At 42.7% G+C, this 22,132-nt stretch overlaps 2 protein-coding genes across 9 annotated transcripts in view; one reads left to right on the top strand and one right to left on the bottom strand.

The window, feature by feature from the left end:
- The window catches only part of AVEN (apoptosis and caspase activation inhibitor), a 169,871-nt gene extending 157,536 nt beyond the window's left edge, over nt 1–12,335 (top strand). Inside the window, exons 3-6 of the mRNA XM_510277.8 lie at nt 2,391–2,461; nt 7,515–7,610; nt 10,702–11,062; nt 11,830–12,335. Of these exons, the coding sequence (XP_510277.3) occupies nt 2,391–2,461; nt 7,515–7,610; nt 10,702–11,062; nt 11,830–11,945 (644 nt within the window). The 3' untranslated portion in view covers nt 11,946–12,335. The remainder of the gene's footprint in view (nt 1–2,390; nt 2,462–7,514; nt 7,611–10,701; nt 11,063–11,829) is intronic.
- A 124-nt stretch (nt 12,336–12,459) lies between these two features.
- The window catches only part of RYR3 (ryanodine receptor 3), a 563,725-nt gene continuing 554,052 nt past the window's right edge, over nt 12,460–22,132 (bottom strand). For 7 of the 8 annotated variants that reach the window (XM_016927886.4, XM_016927893.4, XM_016927892.4 and 4 more), the window contains 6 exons: nt 20,644–20,778; nt 18,833–18,989; nt 17,904–17,968; nt 17,424–17,524; nt 14,370–14,421; nt 12,460–13,433 (listed from right to left, as the gene is read on the bottom strand). In XM_016927886.4, coding sequence (XP_016783375.2) covers nt 13,338–13,433; nt 14,370–14,421; nt 17,424–17,524; nt 17,904–17,968; nt 18,833–18,989; nt 20,644–20,778 — 606 coding nt within the window. In that variant the 3' untranslated portion in view covers nt 12,460–13,337. The remainder of the gene's footprint in view (nt 13,434–14,369; nt 14,422–17,423; nt 17,525–17,903; nt 17,969–18,832; nt 18,990–20,643; nt 20,779–22,132) is intronic. The other variant, XM_016927895.4, reaches the window with a different exon arrangement.

Genomic DNA, 22,132 nt, shown 5'->3' with positions numbered 1-22,132 from the left:
TTACGATATCTAAGTTTCCATATACCTGGGGCTGTTTCTAGACACTCTTCTGTTCTTATGTTTTTCACCAGTGGCTATCCATTTTATTTATTGAGACTTTTGAACACATTTTTATAATCAATAAGACAACTTCTTTACCATTTAAAAAAAAGCATATCTTTGTTTCATATATTTTAAAAAATGAATTTGAGTAATTTGGACAAATTCAAAAATCTTTTTGGGATTGAACAGTGAATTTATAGACTTCATTAGGTGAAATTGGTATCTTGATAACTGTTGAGTTTTTGGTCTTCCTTTTTAAGTTTTATTTTTTAAAGTTTCTTTTAATGAAAGTTTATTCCTGATTCATTCCCAGGAATTTTTTGTGTGTTATTGCTATTATGAATGAGATATTGTCTTCCATTTTGTTTTATTTATTTATTATTTATTTATTTGAGACAGAGTCTTGCTCTGATGCCCAGGCCGGAGTGCAGTGGTGCGATTTTGGCTCACTCTGTAACCTCCGCCTCCCGGGTTTAAGCAATTCTCCTGCCTCAGCCTCCTGAGTAGCTGGGATTATAGGCGTGTGCCACCATACTCAGCTATTTTTTGTATTTTTAGTAGAGACGGGGTTTTACCATGTTGGCCAGGCTGTTCTTGAACTCCTGACCTCATGATCCGCCTGCCTTGGCCTCCCACAGTGCTGGGATTACAGGCATGAGACACCGTGACCAGTCTAACTTTTGTATTTCTAGTAGAGATGAGGTTTCACCATGTTGGTCAGGCTGGTCTTGAACTCCTGACCTCAAGTGATCCACCCTCCTCGGCTTCCCGAAGTGCTGGGATTATAGGCGTGAACCACTGCGCCTGGCCCCATTTTGTTTTCTCACTGGATTTTGTTTGTATATGAGAGAGCCATTTATTTTTTAATATAAGTCTTATAACTGGGCCACCTTTCTGAATCCCTTTCACTCATTCTTTTGGTTTTCCAGACACACAGCATTGTTTCTTCAGATTATCATGCTGTTGTCCCCTGCTTTTCAGTGTTGATGCCTTTTAATTCATCCTCTTTTCTAATTGCATTGGTTGCTCTTTTTAAAAAAATGTTAGATGACCATGGTGTTAGTTTATATTTTTAGGTATAATCCTGGCTTTCAGTTATTTAGATGAGAAGATTGGTGTGTTTGTTTCTTTAATTTAAAAAAAAGAAAAAACAACCCACAACTCTGTTGGTTCTTTTCATCAGCTTCTCTGTTTGGCTTTTTAGGAAGTTAGGAAACTTTATAAAACTGCTTTATTTCTTCTTAAAGTTCTTTCTTTGCTTAGTAATGAAAGTATTTGACTTTAACTTTTTCTCTGAGAACAACAACTTATTTCTTATGGATTGGTTTATATTAATTTATTACTCTTTTCTGTATTCTAATTCTACAGTTTTAGTTCTTTTTTTTCTGATCAAAAAGTCATGTGGGAAGGAGTTTAAATTTATAAAAATGTGGGGAGTTTTTACTTTTGTGGTTAATTTCTGCTTGCTTACATCAGTGAATATGATTTGTATGGCTGCTACATTTTAGAATTAATTTTTTCATGGTCTTATACAGTCCTTTTTAAAAATTAGTGTTACATTGATATTTATAAAGTAAGTACACACACCTATCAAAATATGTTTGACATTCTGACCAGGTGATTTTTGGAGTGACAGTAGAGGCTGATAACCTCTTCTCAAAGAGAAAGTTTAAGTCTGTTATGGTATGCACATATACACATGGATATCCACAAATACAAGGTCTTATTAATTATATTATTCAGAGCCTTTATGTAATAATTTTTTTTTTTGAGATGGGGTCTCACTCTGTCACCCAGGCTGGAGTGCAGTGGCATGATTTTGGCTCACTGCAACCTCCGCCTCCCGGGTTCAAGCGATTCTCCTGCCTCAGCCTCCCAAGTAGCTGGGATTATAGGCACACGCCACCACGCCCAGCTAATTTTTGTATTTTTAGTAGAGACACGGTTTCACTATGTTGTCCAGGCTGGTCTTGTACTCCTGACCTCAAGTAATCCACCCGCCTCAGCCTCCCAAAGTGCTGGGATTACAGGTGTGAGCCACTGTGCCTGGCCTATGTCATAACTTTTTGAGCGATCAAATTTATTTACCAATGACTTAAGAGTAGTGATTTTATCCTTTTTTCTTGGTCCTTTTGCCTTACATTTAATCTTATCAAATGTTAACATTGTCATCTGTGTGTTCTGTAATTTTGGAAATGGAGTTGGAGGTATGTTCCAGTTTTATCCTTGCCTCTCCCTTTGAGTTTGAGCACTTCAGAAATGGCACTTTTGCTCTAGCAGGGAAATTTAGAAAACTGAGAGTTTCCTTTGGCTTTTGCATAAATTTTTTTTTTTTTTCCTATTCCTAGGGGACTCATTCTCACAGTTCCGGTTTGCTGAGGAGAAAGAATGGGATAGTGAAGCTTCTTGTCCAAAACAGGTAAGATAAGAGTTGTCTTAAGTGTGGACTGGCTCTTCTTCAAGGCTGAAGGCTAACACCTTTTACGTTCTTGAGATAGAGTCTTCATGTAGAAAAGAGTAGTAATTCTTACAGTGTACCCTCAGCTAAACTTTTCAGAAAATTTTCAGGGGGCTGAAATTCCACAGGTCCTTGAAGCTAGAGTTCACCTTTCTACCTGGCCATCTGTGTGAATTATGGACTGAGTCTCGAGGTAGAAACTTGATAGCCGTGATTTTGACAGACTGGATTACTTTGCCATTTGGTCTTCCTCCTTTGCCACTCTTTGACAATTCCCTTTAGAGTTGAAAATTAGTTTTCTGTCTCTCACTGTTTTTGGTGTTAGGTTGAGAAAACCCTGAACCTTGCAGCTTTAAATAACACTTCTCCTACAATTAGGAGAATAGAAGTATAAAATAAGGGCAAATATTATAGAAGTCTTTCAGCAAGTCTCTAAACCCCAAATGCCTTATTTTCTTTGTGTGTATGTAATATTTTCTTCCCAAGGAGTTCTGATTATTTTCCAAGCAGGCTTCCTCTAATTCTTTTCATATAAGATATGACAGATATTCTCCCCCTTTTAGGATGCACATAGGGACATAGTGGTGACTTGTGATATGCTCCCCAACTCCAGGCCTCGAGCATACTGTCTGATAAACTGATTACCATCTGCCCCCAGCTTCAGAGAGGTGGCTGAAGCTGCAGACCCGAAGCCCGTAGGCACTATCCTCCCTGTTCTGCTCCCACATCGGCATATGTGCCGTGGGTGGCTCGTTTGATCTGTGGGCTGGTTTTAGGCTCAATTGTTTGGGATGGTCTTGGCTCATACGGATTACGAGGAGGGGAGTCTCTTAGAAAATGACTGCCTGGCACTTTACAAAGAGCGTGTTATATATGCCATAGAAAAAGGTGAGAATTACAAACATTTGTCTTTGCTTAAGTCTGGGCCTACGCCTGAGGTACTGTTTAGTATTCTAGGACACTTCGAAGATAGATTGTTGAGGAATATGGTAGAAGCCGAACAATTTACATTTCATCTCCTTTTGAACCATACTGATTACCAAAGAATATTTCAAGTAGCTTCAGAGTTTCAAATAATTCTAAGCTTCGTCATTCATCAAAACATAGAGCACTTGTTTACTAAATGTTTTTATTAAATGGAGCTTATTCAAAGTGAATGAGACAGACCATGCCTGTTCATTGCTCTAAGCCCCTTACCTGGGCACACTCGCTGACCTGTAGTCTGTAGTATGGTAGATGCTCAGTAGATATTTACCTAATACGTGAAAAAGAATACAACCTAAAATAAGGGGTGTGATAAATGAATTAACAATACTGAGAGAGATAGCTACTTTGCACTGGAAGTGATTAGAATTGGTACCATGGGGAAAAGATCATTTGAACGGGTGTTGGTGGACAAGTGTGACTCTGGTAGGTCCTGTCTGAGGAAACAACATGAAAATGGTAAGATCAGGAAAACGAGGTTATGCTCAGAGAAGGGTGTGGCCAGAGTGTAGTATTCCCAGAGGAGGAGGCCTCAGGGGCAGGTGTGGGCTAGTTAGTACCAGCAGTTTCAGACCTGAGTGTGAATTCTAGATCTGAGACTTGGGCAAACTTTTTCCTTCTCTATTGCTTCACCTGTAAAATGGAGGTAATAACAAAATACAACTCAGAGTTATAAGAAGGACTAAATTAGATAATAAATAAAAAGCCCTTGAGTGCAGTTCCTGATGCATATGAAACACTCAAAATGAGCTCTTTTATTACTAATATTATCTGTTAACAAAGTTTTGTTTAGCAAGAACATGGGAATGGTTAGATCTAACTTCTGCAGTATTGGGAAGGATGGGGAGGGATTGAACGGATGAGATGAGAGGTTAGAGGCAGGGAAACCGATTAGGAGGATGTGATGTTGGAGGAATGGGAAAGAACGAGAGCCTGAGAGGGCGCAGGCAGTGAGCGTGGGACAGGGGTTACTCATAGACAAGACTTGAGTGGAGGATGGGGTCGACTGCTCACTGGCCAGATGTGAGACACAAGGACAGGAAAGATTTGCAATGGCACTATGCTTTCTAGCTTGAGTAACTAGGTGAGTGGTGATGCCATGAATGGAAAAAAATAAGAGCAGAAAGAAGTTAAGTTTGATTTTGAACAGTTCAAGTTGGAGGTGTTGGTAGGACATGGCTGAAACTGAATTCATTTCACCATCAAAACGATTTCCTGTCTGACTTAACTCCTCACTAAATTTTCTTCCTTGTTGATGTAAGAGAAAAAACTGGATATATATAATATATAATACGTATTATATATAATTATATGTAATATATAATACGTATTATATATAATTATGTAATATATAATACGTATTATATAATTATATGTAATATATAATACGTATTATATATAATTATGTAATATATAATACGTATTATATATAATTATATGTAATATATAATACGTATTATATATAATTATATGTAATATATAATACGTATTATATGTAATTATATGTAATATATAATACGTATTATATATATTGAGTGCATATATAATATATATTATATGTTGAGTGTATATATATATTATATATTATACATATGTACACACACACATATATGTAATTTGTTGTTCCTTATACCATCCCATGTCCTCAGTGTCACCAGTGACGCAAGACAATAGAGAGGGGGCGGGCGCAGTGGCTCACGCCTATAATCCCAGCACTTTGGGAGGCCGAGGTGGGTGGATTACCTGAGGTCAGGAGTTCGAGACCAGCCTGGCCAACATGGTGAAACCCTGCCTCTACTGAAAATACAAAAATTAGCTGGGTGTGGTGGTGCACGTCTGTAATCCCAGCTGCTTGGGAGGCTGAGGCAGGAGAATCGCTTGAACCAAGAAGGCGGAGGTTGCAGTGAGCCGAGATCGTGCCATTGCACTCCAGCCTGGGCAGCAGAGAGACTCCATCTCAAAAAAAAAAAAAAAAAAGAAAAAAAGGAAAAGTAGAAATATGTTTTGTCTTTGCAGTTAAAGGGAGTGGGAGTTTGATAGGGAGACATGTCCAAAATCCTCAAGAGAATCCTGGCAGGAGAGGGACCGGGCGTCATGGCTTGGACTTGGCGTTCGTTGCTCTGTGGCTGATACGCAGGGTGAAGGGACACAGGTCGGCGGTCAGGGCCTCCATGACCACAGGGGTGTCGGTCTCTTAGATCCACAAGTGGGATTCTCACACCTTTCCTTTGGACAGGGTGGGTACCATGTAAAGAGAGGATGAGTGGGAAGGTAATTTCCCTGGGTGAACAAACAGATTTATTATTTTTTAAATCACCTAAGTTTTTTAAATTCCACATTAAATTTCTGTTGACATGGTGACTTATCCAGTAGGACTTCCTTGGGCAATATACTGGCTGCTGAGCAAACTGCTGGCTGCTGAGTGAACTGCTGGCTGCTGAGTGATATGCGGCCGTTCCTGAGGGCCTGGCTTTTAAAGGCACAGATTCCCGGCTCCCCCCACGCCACCCAGAGAGTTCAGTTCTGTGGGTGAGGCCTGTGAACCTGTATCTTAAAAAGCTGCCCAGCTTATTACTCCACCATACCATGTACACATGGTCTCTGGGCCCCAGGCTCATACGGACAGTAATTGCTGTAGATTCTGAGGAGGATGTAATGGTCTGATTGAAGGGTATGTTTTTTAGCTGCGAAGTGAAGTATATAGCGGGTTCTTTTCTTACTAAAGAGTGTGCCTTTATACAGATACTGGACCCTCGGAGTCTTATGATTCCTGGCCAGAGAGGAAGCTTCAGGCTTGCAGATTCTCAGCACACAGACAGGGTCCTGTGCACACTGATGGCAGAGAAGTGGGACAGAAAGGCTTTGTCCTACAGTCAGCACGGGCTCCCCTCTCCGCAGCACTGACGTGTCTCCTTTCTCTTTACACCCCACCCCCATAGCATCCTTAGTGGGTGTTGTCTGCTCCTGTCTGCAGCCAGATGTCGTAGGCCAGGCCCTCTACTTCAACTGCCAAGTGGCTGCCAGGGTTGACCAGGCTGACATGGGAGCTGGGTTACCCAGGCAAAAATAATGCACCGAATACTTTAAAACATGTAGAAAATGCTGATTTATTATTATTCCAATTAAACCTATTTTAAAAATTCACAGTTTAGTATTAAAAGCAATTCACTGCAGCTAACTTTATATCTAAGACCTTCTTCAGCTTTAGCCCTTTATGGGGCAAACTGGTGACCAAAAAAGAAAGCCTTCTTACAAAGTGGCTTTTTTTTTTTTTTTTTTATGGAGACCAGCTCGTTTGAAACCTTCGCAACACCTGTCAGTCCCTTCTCACTGCCTAAATAGCCCTTTCCTCTTCTGAGGCCAGCAGTCTGAATTTAGGGAAGAGATCAGGTTAGATTTCATTAAATGCTTGCTTTTCTTTCAGCTTGTCAGTCATTGCAAAAGCCTCCACCGTTTCCAGGTTACTGGACAGTCTTGTTTTTTTGAGATGGAGTTTCACTCTTGTTGCTCAGGCTGTTGTGCAGTGTCGCGATCTCGGCTCACTGCGGCCTCCGTCTCCCAGGTTCAAGCGATTCTCCTGCCTCAGCCTCCCGAGTAGCTGGGATTACAGGCATCAGCCACCACGCCCAGTTAATTTTTTGTATTTTCAGTAGAAACAGGGTTTCACCATGTTGGCTAGGATGGTCTCAAACTCCTAACCTCAGGTGATCCACCCGCCTCGGCCTCCTGAAGTGCTGGGATTACGGGCATGAGCCACTGCGCCCAGCCTGGACAGTCTTGATGGGAGGATGATCATTGCCCTGTTGTTGCTCTGACAGTGTGAGCTGTGGTTCAAGAAGGTAGCTTTGGTTTTACTGATCATAATGTGGAGATACAGAAACTCTAACACATAAGTGTGATGTATGGTGTGACTTATTCCTAGCCAAATGTAACTCCAGTGGATTATTTATTTACAGTTTCTTCTTTTATTTCCAAAAGGTCATAATCATCACCTGATATTTTATTTTCTTTTATATATATATATATATAGAATTCAGCATTTTATGTGGATAGTGAGTTATTGGTTCGAGCCCTTCAAGAGCTGCCTCTCTCCCTCCGACTCAACGTTGCTGCCGAACTGGTCCAGGTAAAAATCCCGAAGCCCTCTTGAAGCGGGTGGATTAGGGCAGGAGGAGAAAAAGAGGGGAACACTTCCCTCAGCAGGATGTCTCAGTGTCAGCTTCCCTTTATAAAAGTGAGGGTTTCATATCAAGGTAGCATTTTGTAAAGTTTAAAGGAGAATCCAAAAATTTTTTGAAGTTACTTTTTTATATTTTATATTTGAAACATTTTAAAGGATCAAATGTAGTGGAATTGAGTGAAATGTAAAATATAAAGTCTGGCTATTTTACTCAAAATATTTACGCATCACGCTCTATGTTCAGCACTAGGGACACAGTGGTGAACAGACAGATGTCGTTCCTGCCTTTCTGGAACTTAATCTATTGGGAAGGATGAATATTAATCAAATAGTCACACAAACATATACAAATTGTAATACATCCTGTGAAGTACAGTGTGCTTTTAGAGTAAATCAGTTTCTGGTGTGGTGTGGTTAGGAATGGCTTTCTGAAGCAGTGATAGATGAGCTGAGGTCTAAAGCATAAGGACATTTGAGCTGGCATTTAAACGAGAAAGACCCAGTCAGCTTTGCGTTAATAAAAACGATGGGGCTGCCAAGTAGAGAAGACTGTGGGATTGGAGTGCATGTGTGGGGGGGGGGTAAGTCTGCATGTGCACATACACATGCACAGAGCAGGTGAGGGAGGCACATGGGGAGGCTGTTGTACAGGTGCAGGTGAGTAGTACTGTAGCTTGGACTACAGTAATGGTGGAGATGGCAGAGAAGAGGGCTGTACTGAGGTACTTCAAAGGTACAATTAACAGGATTTGACGGTGTATTGGAAATTGGGAGAGAGTGGTCAAGAAAAAATTCAAGACTTTGTAGATTGTGCAACTCAGTGGTAGGTAGGATCAGGAAGGGTGAGTTTTGGACTTTATGAGTTTGTGCCTCTGAGATATCCAAGTGGAAATAACAGTCAACTGAATGCTGAACTTTATAGTTCTACATCAAGGGCTAGAAATACAAATTCAGGAGATAACAGGATGAAGTGATAATTGATGAACTAAGAGAGGGGGAGGCCCAAAGATTATGCCATGAAGAACTTCAAAATTCTGGCATGATCAAAAAAAAAAAAAAGTGAAACCTTGGGACGTACTGATTTTAAGTAGAATCCTAGCAACTGAAATTATCAACTTCCTTCTGTGGGTGAATGTGATGCTAAGCTTGAGCATAGCAATGAATTGGTTACCCACTCATTTGCTGTATAGCATTTACTAGTCTAAAATTTGGGGCAGCAGGCAGAGTTCAGGGATGGAGGACAGTTAGGGACAGGGTAGAGAACTAGAAAGAATTACATTTGCCTCTGATGGGGGATTGCCCTGGGGGTTCTTTGGAAACATTTGGGGGTGTTTGGGAGAGCACTAGTGGCTCTTCTGCTGATGTCCAGAGATGTTCAAAGTTCTGAAGTGCTTGGCTTGATCTCACATGATGAGGAATGTTTAGCAGAACTCACCAGGGAAATGCTGAGATAAAGGATTCAGGACTCAGGACAGAAAGGAAGTGGTTGTGAGCGTTTGAAGTGAAGGTTGTAATGTCAGTGGCAGGCATTAGAGTAAAGGTATAAAATAATTATGTGACATTGAAATCCTGGCTAAATCACTTAGAAACATTTCTCCCCAACCCATGCTGTAGAGCAGTATTCTCTACCTTGTTTGCACATTAGAATCACCTGGGGAGTTAAAAACAAACAAAAACAAGGCCAGACACCCACCCCAGACCAATTAAATGACTCTAAGATTAGAATAGAGGACCATGTCCCAGCTTTGCCCTGTACAACTGACTGACTCTGCTGGATATTTATTCCTGTTTGTATATAAAGCCATACCGTCTTACACGTCTGCTCAGGATGTTTATGTAAAAATAAGGGGTCAGGACCTCCAGTAGAGGTTGAACTTCTGAACCCACCCACTGTGAGGCCTTGCTAGTCCCTGGAGCCTTCCCTCGAGAGCGGTGATTCTCAGCCTTAGATTATAACCTTGTATTACAATCACCGGGGGAGTTTGTAACTTTTATTAAAGTATAACATCGATTCAGAAAAGTGCACATGTAAGTATACATGGAATGAGCATCCGGATAAAGACTTAGAATATTGTCAGCACCTCAGAAGCCACCATTCATACACACTCCACGTCACTCTCTCCCCAAAAGGCACTCGCTCACCTAACTTCTAATACTGTAGCTTTTGAACTTTTTACAAATATAATCATCAAATAGTGTATTTTCTTTTGTGTCTGGCATTATTTTCTTTTGTGTCTGGCATTTTTTACCAAGAAGAGTCTTGGTGAATTTGTTACTGCACCTTTATATTAGTGCACTTAAATACAATGAACAGATCTGATTTGCTAATTACTTCCTGGTGACTTTTTTTTTTGAGACGGAGTCTCACTCTGTTGCCCAGGCTCGAGTGCAGTGGCACAATCTCAGCTTACTGCAAGCTCCGCCTCCCAGGTTCACGCCATTCTCCTGCCTCAGCCTCCCAAGTAGCTGGGACTACAGACACTCTCCACCACTCCTGGCTAATTTTTTTGTTTTTTTTGTTTTTTTGTTTTTTAGTAGAGACAGGGTTTCACCATGTTAGCCAGGATGGTCTCAATCTCCTGACCTCATGATCCACCCACCTTGGCCTCCCAAAGTGCTGGGATTACAGGCATGAGCCACTGCGCCTGGCCACTTCTTGGTGACTTTTTATAGATGTTCATGTCTTATTACAGATTTAAGTGTAAAGCCAAATGGATCTATGGTACTGGCAGTTTTCAGGCCAGGGCTAGGAAGACATGGATCTTTTCATTCCAAATCTGAGCTAGTTAGCACATGGTCAAGGTAGGGAGAGTGGGAGGCACAGTGCTGGCATGTTTCAGTGAGGTCTCCCACATTTACCCCAGATGTCAGGAAGGGTGCCCCTACCAGGGCCTGGAAAGGAGCCACTTCGTGAACTATCTGAATTGAGTTTCCTCTGTCACAAAGTTTGATGGCTTCCTTTAGCCTCCTATGTATTTACTTAAGCCAATATGGCAAGACTCACATTTTTAACTCAGTTTTTATACTTCTCTTTCAGGCTACAGTTCCTTTAGAGCTTCCTCAGGTGAAACCAAAGAGAACTGATGATGGCAAGGGATTAGGGATGCAGTTAAAGGGGCCCTTGGGGCCTGGAGGAAGGGGGCCCATCTTTGAGCTGAAATCTGTGGCTGCTGGCTGCCCTGTGTTGCTGGGCAAAGACAATCCAAGCCCGGGTCCTTCAAGGGATTCTCAGAAACCCACTTCCCCACTTCAGTCAGCAGGAGACCATTTGGAAGAAGAACTAGATCTGTTGCTTAATTTAGATGCACCTATAAAAGAGGGAGATAACATCTTACCAGATCAGACGTCTCAGGACCTGAAATCCAAGGAAGATGGGGAGGTGGTCCAAGAGGAAGAAGGTATGGCTTTCATTTTATTCCCCGTGAATCTTGATTCTGGTGTTTTTTCAAGAACAGCCCCGCCCGCATCACATCCGCACACATCCCTCTGGGTGTCTGACATTGATCCAGTGTTGTCCACTGACATCTATTTCTGTGCTCACGTCTCTGCTTCCGCCTGAGCTGACCTTTCTGACAACCTTCCTCTCACGCGACACACCAAGCTTCCAAAGCTGCTACCTGCCTGACTGCAGTAGAAACCTGGGGCTGCAAATGGAATTTCCGCTATCAGAAGGCATTAGGATACCTGTAGCCTTCAGCTTTTTGGCAGTGGCCCTTTTAATCGACTGACAGGCCACCTCTTCATACCTTTTTCTTGCTATTTCAATCTTATATTTTGACAAAAGAACACCACATTCTGATTTCTGCATGTCCTGTGAGATGGTGGCCCATCTGATGTAGAGGGGCCCAAGGTGATTGCCACATGCATATATTACATTTGAGATCCTTTAATTTTCCAGGACTGCTGCAATAATAATAGTAAAAAGGAAACTGAGCTGTTGGTCTTTGAAAAAAAAAACCAACTAGCAAGGTGTGAAGTTCAACTTCAGAATAAAGAGCAAATCCTCTACCCAGCTTTATTTGTTTAGATATTACTGTATCATCTTAGGGAGTAAGAATAATGAGAATGTTTCCCCTTGTTGTAAGGAAAGTAATAAATTGGGCTGAATTATATCTTCAATTTTAGGACTCATCTGAGGGTGTTAACATTGTTTTTTTCCCCCCAGTTTGTGCAAAACCATCTGTGACTGAAGAAAAAAACATGGAACCTGAGCAACCAAGTACCTCCAAAAATGTTACCGAGGAAGAGCTGGAAGACTGGTTGGACAGCATGATTTCCTAAAAAGGGGGAAAAAAGTGCCTGAAGCAAATCTTGGTTGCCTTCTAAGGGCAGGTGGGCATAAGGCTGTCTTTCAGGACCAGCCAGTTTACAAGCATGTCTCAAGCTAGTGTGTTCCATTATGCTCACAGCAGTAAATGCCTACCTCTGTGTTTGACATCTGAAAGAAAGAATACATTGAAGCAGCTTGTTGCATTTGTTTTTCTGGCTTAGTAATCTAATAGATTTCCTTAAGGGCCGGAGATAGACTCTGGCCCTTGTTTCTAGCCTCCTTCCTTGCAGTGTTTACAACATAGCCAGTGTTTACAGCATAGCAGATGCTGCTGCTGATTAAGAGAATAGATGCAAACAAGGCATGCATTTGGCCAAAATAAACAAATGCTGGTCTGTCCAGTTTTCCTTTCCTTTCTTGTGTGGGGCCCTGGGCAATTCGCCTCATGTCCCCTTTCCCAGCAGTCACAGAGTGGTTGTAGAATCAACCAGAAGTGGTACATTCCAAGAGTCCAGACCATGGAGGTATTGGTACGTATTACTTTATTGCAGTGGGCACTTCATTGTATTTGAGGAGATTCACCTAAACAGAGCAGCTCCACTACTTACAAGGGACCATAAAGCATTACTCCATTTTGGCATAAGGTTGAGATTTTTTCTGAATTTTCAGTACAGTACTTTTCTTCTAATAACAGCAGTTGACTGACAGCTGTTACTAAAAAAACTTGTATGAATAACCTTCAAGTGCAGTTTCATAAAGTAAGACGGAAGATCACAACTAATGAATGGAACTGTCCTTCTGGAACACAAACATAAAAAACTTGCATAGCTATGTCTAAAGAGGTTTTAAGGCACTTAATCGATATTTCAGTGTCGACAAAGTGTCGGGTTTTTTCTGTTTCTTTAACTGCTTAAAGCTTTTCTGGATACAGTCACTAGCAAGTACCATGGGAAAAATTAGACTGCAGTTATTATCTTTTGGAGTTCAGACCCTATGAGTCACAAGTTGGATACCATGATGACATTCAAGTGTTTAAATTTTCAGGTATTACACATTCGAGATTTCATACTTCTCTAGCCCTTTCCTTCATGCTTCCATCCCAACAAACTAGTTACCTCAGACCTGGAAAACTTGAAGGCATTTGCCTAGAGATTACTTGATTCTTCGCCTTCCTTCTTCAACATTTTGACAGGTTCTCTCCCACAGTGTATGTCCATTAGGCACAAAAAGCCAAATTAATTTCAAAATAGCACAGATTTTCAGCAAACAAACAGTTTTTTTTTTTTTTTAAGGGAGGCATTTAGAAAATGTCACATTTCAGATATGTTGCAGAACTGTAAAAGGAGGACTTTATTTCATGGGAAGTTGACTGTCCAGAATTGTGGCGCTTCTTTCATTCATATTTATCCAAGCTGATCTTCATATTGTTTACGAAAGCAGTCACCGGCTGGGAAGAAATCCCAACACCTTTCTTGGTACATCTTCCAGACATAAGATTCCTGAAATAATGTGAACAACGGGTGCTTATTTTTAAACCACAGTAAAAGCTAAAACCCAGTTTGTTTTTGTTCTTTGTGGCTCCCTTTAGGAAGACTGATGTGAATTTATATGAGGCCAAACCTGCACATTCATTCTTGCTCTATTCCCAGCACAGGCTGTTTGGGGAGCAAGAAGCCATGTCTCTCTGACGCATGCTGGCAGGGAAGGAGAAAAATCCCCCTCTGCCCCAAACAAACAAAACTGAAACCAATCAATGTTTGTTTGCCACTAAACATACTTAAAGATTTAGCAATAAGCTGATTCCATGCTGCTGGTGGAAGACGGAGGAATGCTTGAGGGAACGTTTATTGCCTGCTGAATCCAGAGCTGGAAACCAGGTACCGCTCCCATTGAATGAGTGAACTGTAAAGTTTTCCTACAAAGCCAATGATGTTTGAATATTTGATAACTGACTTTTTCCTCCCTTGTTCTCTACCTTTCCATTTCTTTTTCACATTTAGTCACAAAATTTGACACATCCTTTCACTCATCCTCTCACATGCACACCTCCAGGCTCCTGTGTCACCCACACATGAGGTCGTTATCTTTCTTAGCCTGTCTCTCACTCCGTTGTACTCTGATTTTTCTGCTCTTTGTTGCAGCCACCCACTCCATTTCTTATTGTCAGACAATTTCTTATTTCTTATTGTCTCTGTAATGTTCTCCCCACCTCCAGCTCTTCTAGTCTCAAGCAGTAGCTATAAGCATTTAGAAAATGTCAGTGTTTGTTGGGAAGGATAAACAGGAGGACTTTGGCTTCTTATTGAGTCACAAAAAGGTGATGGAAAAATGCATTCACAGGATTAATGGGGCCATGTATGTAACCTATGCCCTACTAAGTCTCAAGATTTAGGAAAGGGAGATCTAACACGGGTATATGATTCTTAATTTCTCACCTGACCCGTGTGCTCTGTTTCATCTTTATTAATCAAATACATCAGAAAGAACCTGGAACGAGGAAAAGATAGTATTAGATACTCTGGTCAAGACCCAAGTTCATTCGCATGGATTAACTGTGATCAGGGCTCAGAAAGGCTAGTTGGTCCCACGCTATATACAGTGACTTAAATGATCAGGGAAGTGTGGCATAAGGACACAAACCATCATTTTCTAATAGTAGCACACATGAATCTCAAAATTAGCCACTTTGTGAGGAGAGATGCTTTTTGCCATCCCTATACCTTGAACTAAGTAAGATCACTTGCAAGGTAGCATTTTGGCCACCATTTTATTGTTAACAAAATTCTAATAAAATAAAATGGTAGCCCAAATTCTTACCATAGAATATTTAACAGGCCATTTATCATCTCATAAAAATGTAGAATTGAATTGAAATTAATTATGTGTGTGTCTCAAGAATATCTGTCATGGAAAAGTTAGAAAGTATTTAATCTCATGGAGATTCTTCCAGAAGTATAGTTTTGTTTTTATCATAAATAGCTGCGGGAATGCCAGTGTAGTTTCACTTGCTCTGTGATCCATGTCTTAGGTTTGAGTTTGTCTGTGACACATAAGTATCCCAGGGGGCAGGGGCTGAACTCTCAGCTCACATTATATGATCTCAGAGACAGTTTCCAAAGGAACCAGGCTCTTGCCCTTCAGGAAAAGGATTGTGAAGTTGGTGATATGAGAAAGTAGGAATTATGTCCTTCTGAGGGTGGAGAGTCTAAGCCCCAGATCTTGAGTTCTGTCAGGGTGGTACTGTATTTAGAGCTTCAGGTCCTGGCCCACAGTAGCAGCTCTAAGTATGTTCACTGCCTTTCCCCTTCTCATTTACTGAGAAAGACAGTAGGGTTAATCTTTTTATCCTGTTTGATACTTAGGGGCTTAGGACATCATTCCTTGCGCAGCACATTTATTTAACAAAGCACCATTTTGGGTGGGAGGCTCAGACACGAATAAACTTGGGTTCTTTCCCCTCAAGCTTGCTCCTAGAGGGGATAGAGATAGGAAAGAGACCAGTGTAACAGTGCCATGGGAAGGCACAGAAGGGGTTCCAACCCAAAGGACAGCATCCTTCCACTGGTCTATAACCCATGGGTAGTGACACGTGGCCATGGGCTCATTAACCTCCATTAAGATGTATATTCTCTTAATGGGAATTGATGATAAATACTCATGAGGAAGGGCACGTTAAAGTTATCTTTTTAAAACTCAAGTTTTTGAGGCCGGATGTGATGGCTCACGCCTGTAATTCCAGCACTTTGGGAGGCTGAGGCCAACGCAGGTGGATCACTTCAGGTCAGGAGTTTGAGACCAGCTTGGCCAACACGGTGAAACCCTGTCTCTATTAAAAATACAAAAATTAGCCCAGGATGGTGGCAGGTGCCTGTAGTCCCAGCTACTCAGGAGGCTGAGGCAGGAGAATCACTTGAATCCAGGAGATGGAGGCTACAGAATCCAGGAGGTGGAGGCTACAGTGAGCCAAGATGGCACCACTGCACTTCAGCCTGGGTGACAGAGACTGTCTCAATAAATAAAAAAACAACAAAACTCATGTTTTTGACTTAAACTCATCCCCCAGCAAAAACATGTGTCTTTGCCACTTCTGACAATGCCTTCTCCAAAGGCTGAGCCTGCTCTAGCCTAAAGAAAGATGAGGGCTCAGCCCAGTGGCTCACGCCCGTAATCCCAGCACTCTGGGAGGCCAAGGTGGGTGGATAGCTTGAGCTCAGGAGTTCGAGATCAGCCTGGGCAATACAGCAAAGCCCCTTCTCTACCAAAAAAAAATTAGCTGGTGCTAAATTAGTGGTACACCTGTCCCAGCTACTCAGGAGGCTGAGGCGGGAGGATGTCTTGAGCCTGGGAGGTGGAGGTTGCAGTGAGCCAAGATCATACCACTGCACTCAAGCCTGGGCAACGGGGTGAGACCCTATCTATCTCGAAAGATAGAGAAAGAAAGATGAGGACTCTCTAAGCTACAAAATATAGAGAGAAGGGGGAAGAGCTAGGCTGGGGAGCAGAGCCCAGCATTTTATTTTTTTTCTTGTAAATGAACAGTTACAGGGTCTGAGTTATCAGGTAATAAAATGTAGACACTCTATACATTCTGTAAGTTTTTAAGTTTTATAGGAAGTCCCTAGCACCCAATAGGTTCAAGTAACTTGTTATTCAGTGAATGCTTTACCGTAGAATAAGTGAAACACTTATTAGTTGCCTACTGGGTGCCAGGCACTGTTCTAGGTACTGGGATAAAGCAGTATGAGGCTGGGCACAGTGGCTCACACCTGTAATCCTAGCACTGAGAGGCCGAGGCAGGCGGATCACCTGAGGTCAGGAGTTCAAGACCAGCCTGGCCAACAACAACAAAAAAAGGCAGTATGAAAACAGACATGCCCAAAAATATCCCAGGTCATGGGGCTTAGCTATTAATGAGAAAAGACAGACATGATGAGGCCTGAAAACTGAACACAGAATTTAGCAACATGCAGGTTACAGGCCCCTTTGACAAGACCCAATATTATGATGTAGTGGGAGGAAAGCCTGCCAGTAGGAGGTTCGCAGGAGAATGAAAAGAGAAAAATTGAAGACAGTGACTGAGCATGGACAGCTTTCAATTGTGCTGAAAGGGAAAAAGAAATAGGGCAATAGTTGGAAGTAAAAGTGGGGCCACAGATTTTTTTTTTTTAATCCTAAACAAAGAAAAAAGCATATTTATATGGTGATAGAAGAAGTCCAGTAGAGAAAGAGAAATTGCTGGAGGTATGTGTCCCGGATGGAATCCAATCACAGATTGAGGGGCTGGCCTTTTGCTAGGAGCAGGAATTGTCCACAACACACGTCTGTCACACATGGGAGAGACAGAGTCTATGGACAAAGGTACAGGCTCATGGGGACTCCTGGAAGTTCCTTTCTGGTTACTCTTTTTCCAGCAGAGACTGAACTATATGACATAATTGGCTTTATTTACACTACAGCTGCCATTACTTTTGTTAACCAAGAATACTCACAAGTAGTTGGCTAAGTTGTGCTCTTGTAATGTATGTGTTTCAAAACCATGAGGGGTCGTGTCAAAGTAGTCATTGCCAATCCCACAGATGAAACATTTAGTCTAAGAAAAATAACAGGCAGAAAAGGCATTTGTTGGCATAATATAGGCAGGAGAGAAAACTGTCATGATTCTATCGAATTGAAGGACAATGAAAACTTACTTTCTAATGCTTTTGGCTATTAGTCATTCACTCAGTAGTGCCATACACTTAGCTCCTGATTAGCTGAGGATACTGCTCCCTCCGATTGTGGGACAGTGGAGGAGGCAGCAGAGTGGCCGGCCTGGCAGGGGTATGGCAGGGTGCAGAGCACAGGGCATGGAAAACAAACTGTGTTCTTGCTTAGTACTGGCCCTAAGTAATAGTAAAACCTATTGTTTAAAAAATCTATTTGCTTCTGGGGATATTAAAATAGAGCTGGGATTAGTAGAGTAACATTACCTCCATATCTTCTCGCACTTGTTCCTGCTGGTCTCTTAGCTCTCCGAAAGCATCAATAATAAGACCTGGAATGTTAAATACAAAGACAAAGCAATCTGTGTAGTGGTTCAGGGGTAGAGGAATGGTAAAGGAAGAAGCTACTTTGTTCTGTTAAAAAAAAAAAAGTGAATTATCAAAGCAAAATTAGAAAAATAATACTCGTGTTTCTTTGTGTTACATCCTGGCTAACAATTTCTCATTGTTCCTCCTAACTCTACCTTTCTACACCATGCAGTGCTGTTAACTACTTGCTTCTCCCTGAAACTCTTTCCTCTCTACTTCTCCCCGGTTGGTCTCCTATTTTGCTTAGCTATTTGTGTTCAGTCTGTGTGATAGGCTCTCCCTCTTCTCCTAGCACCTCTGACACTGAGGTGGATCAGGGTTCCTCCTCAGTTACTTCACTTCTTAGCCCTCAACACCTGCATGTCTTACAGGTTCCTCCACTCAGCATGACTCAAGCTAAATTCATCATCTTTCTCCAATCTTGACAAGCTATTGACTAAAATATCATTCTTTCCCTCCCCTCCCCTGCACTGTCCAGCTCCTCTGCTCCTACCCTACCTCCCTCTCTGGGAAGAAAATGAAGAGGACAAGACTAGCCACAGGAGAGATCTCAGAAGCAGAAGTGAGGAGGAAATAATTCAGAGTAGAGGAACAGAAGGAAGGGGTTCCTCTGTTTGGATGAAGCTTCTTATAACTGTGCCTGGGTGTGTATTTGGCTTTATATATAGCCAAAGCCTCAGGTATAGTAGATGCTAAATTAGTTCTTGCTAAATTAACAAGTAAATGAATTCACACGCTTCTTCATAAACCAATTAAGTCATAGATGCAAGAAAGCAAAAAGAACTAGATTAAACCCTGTTCATACTCAACACAATTGGCAATCGTACCTTGAATGATGGCCAGCAGGATGACAATGACAAAGAAGAAAAAGGTAATGTCAAAGACAATGCGATACATTTCATAAGGATCACCAGCAGGGTCTTCAATTTCATCACCAATGCCACCTCCTGCTCTCACTCCCACGTACATGTGGAAAAGGTAACACTAGAGAAGAAAAATAATAAGGGGGATTTAGGCAAAAGTCACAGTTCTGTTTTTAGCAAGATGCTCAGATCATTCATATGATTCGGTCAGATTGTGGCAGCCCTGAGCCAGGAGAGGGGAACTCTTCAGAGGTGTCAGTATTCATGCTCCTAGCTGCTGTCCACTGCACCCTCTGGACAGTTTGATATCTACAAAGATGGAAAGACTGTTTGTTTGTTGTTACATTTAGGCTTTTAAAAGGTATTTTTAGGCCCATTAAAGGTGTATATAAGTTAAAAGATCTTTAAGCCTTGATGAGTATGGCCTATGCCATATAATAATTTTTCCTCATTTAATTTTAAGAGTGTTAGCCTGGCCTTCATGCTGTGCTATAAACTGCAAAAAGGCCCCCTCTCTTCTTCATCTGCATTCCCCTTACACCTGGTAGGGCAGGGATTCCTGCAGCAGGAAGGTCAAAGATAATGGACTTTTCTGCTCCTCCTGTTCTGCAGGTTTGAGCCAATCTAGGCACGGGCTCACTGAGCAGGGCACCCTCTGTCTCTCCACCTGATGGGTTGGTTAGACTCACTCACAGAGAAAGGACCGTCTTACACCTGGAAAATCAAAAGCCAGGGGCAGCCTGAAGACACGCTGGTCATGCTAGTACTCTAGGGGTTAGTATTGCTGTCTCATGACGGTGCTTGGCCCGAGAAAGCACATGGGGAGTTTTTCGTCAAGAAGTGTTACCTCTTTTATAGAGATGCTCACAGACTGGGCATTTCACTGTCCCCTGTCCCTGAGACACAGATGCTTTTTCTGAAATCTGGTCAAAATAAACTGGCGATGTTGCTGCAGCCAAGCTGGCTTACTCTGGGCAGTGCCTTTTTTCTCACGAAGAGCTGGCCTGACGGGACTCCCCCTCCCCACCTCCAACCTGATCCTGCTGCTGGCTGTCCGCAAAGAACCCCCGACTGGCTTGCTGAAATAAATCAAGTGCTTAATCCCGGTCCATGGGACTTTGCTCTCTGTTCTGAGAGACCACGATCAAAGCTCAACTTCCATGAAATTTAGACACAGGTTTCATTCATAATAATGTCTCATCTTGGCCAGGTGCAGTGGCTCACGCCTGTAATCCCAGCACTTTGGGAGGCAGAGGTGGGCAGATCACCTGAGGTCGGGGAGTTTGAGACCAGCCTGACCAACATAGAGAAACCCCATCAGTACTAAAAAAAATACAAAATTAGCCAGGTGTGGTGGCACATGCCTGTAATCCTAGCTACTAGGGAGGCTGAGGCAGAAGAATCGCTTGAACCTGAGAGGCGGAGGTTGCAATGAGCTGAGATGACGCCATTGCACTCCAGCCTGGGCAACAAAAGCAAAACTCCATCTCAATGTCTCATCTTTACCCCGGAAATAGATGAATGATGACGCCACTGTGCAGGGTGCTTCCCTTTCCACGGGACTTAGATGTGTGGTAATGAAACCTACCTCCATCACTTCTGTCTTCCCAGGACACTCTCGTGTTCGGAGGAGACATCTGTCTTCTACTTTAATCACTGCTGTGCTCTGTAACTAACTCTACAGTTCTCACTTAGTTCTCCAGAGCACCCCCACACAGCCCTTCTTCCCAGTGAGGTGGTGGGGCGGGGTGGCCCCGCAGTGGGTGGGCTCTCACCGTCATCATGTCGTCGCACTTCATATCGGGCTCGTCATCGTCTTCGCTTTTGTTGTAGAACTTGCGGAAGAAGTTGAAAGCCACCACAGTATAGAGATAAACCACCACGGCCAGGAGACCGACAGTCAGAACCAACTAGGAATGAGAGGACAGAGAAAGGAAAAGGAGTGGGGTCTTCTCTACCTTGAAAGGTTCACAGGAGACTCTAAGAAAACGAGGAGGAAGAGTGAGGACCGGCAAGGAGAGGAAATGGGGAAGGGGTGGAGGGCGGCTAAGAAAGCTATCAGGCCATGAGCAGAGGAGGAAAGATGGCACCACAGGTAAAGAGAAGCGGGCTTACTGGCAGAAAAGAGTAATGATGGGGTGTTGGGGGCTGAATTGTGTCCCCCCAAATTCATATGCTGAAGTCCTGGCCTCCAGTACCTCAGAATGTGACTGTATTTGGAGATGGAGATACAGCCTTCAAAGAGGTGAGTAAGTTAAACTGAGGTTGTTAAGATGGGCCCGCAACCAATCTCACCGGCATCCTTAGAAGAAAAGGAGTTGGAGAGAGAGAGAGAGAGGCTAGACACAGGCACACGTGAAGGGACGGTCAGGGGAAGCGGCAGCGAGAGGGTGCTGTCTACAGCCACAGAGAGGCCCCTGAGGAGACCAACGCTGCCGGCACCATGATACTGGACTTACCGCCTCCAGAACTGTCGAAAAGACATTTCTGTTGTTTAACAAAATACCAGTCTGCAGTACTTCGTTCTGGCAGCCCAAGCAGACTAATGTATAGGGCATTAGATTGGGCGTAAGTAAAATATAAAGGAACTTAAGTATTGAATAGTGCAGGTGCTGTGAGGAGGGATATATTGTGTTTTGTTATTGTTCATACAGAGCTAGCTGTTACCTGAGGCTACACAATGCAGCTTCTACTCTAATGCTGCTTCTTAAAAAACCCCAGGCCGGGCATGGGGTGGCTCACGCCTGTAATCCCGGCACTTTAAGAGGCCGAGGCGGGCGGATCACGAGGTCAGGAGATCGAGATCATCCTGGCCAACATGGTGAAACCCTGTCTCTACTAAAAATACAAAAATTAGCTCGGCGTGGTGGTGTGTGCCTGTAATCCCAGCTACTTGGGAGGCTGAGGCAGGAGAATCGCTTGAACCCGGGAGTCGGAGGTTGCAGTAAGCTGAGATCACGCCACTGCACTTCAGCCTTGTGGCAGAGTGAGACTCCGTCTCAAAAAAACAAACAAAACAAAACAAAAAACCCAAAGGTTCTTTGGACTGGTGGATATCCCTACCTTATACTATTTCATAAATAATCATGCACTGGATAATTGTCACAACTTTGAAGTTACTCTAAGAATTATGATGGTGGAGCTGAGTCACACTTTTTATTACAGAGAATTCTGCCCAGGCCCTTTGCAGTGTCCTAGGGCACGCTTACTTCCAGGCTTTAGGAGTGAGCGTTCACTGGCTTAAGTGAGGAGTACACAGGACCT

Source organism: Pan troglodytes, chromosome 16 (assembly GCF_028858775.2).
Source record: "Pan troglodytes isolate AG18354 chromosome 16, NHGRI_mPanTro3-v2.0_pri, whole genome shotgun sequence".
NCBI classification, from domain to species: Eukaryota; Metazoa; Chordata; class Mammalia; order Primates; family Hominidae; genus Pan; species Pan troglodytes.
The sequence above is the reverse complement of the archived record's forward strand: the minus strand, read 5'-3'. Positions and strand labels throughout refer to the sequence as shown.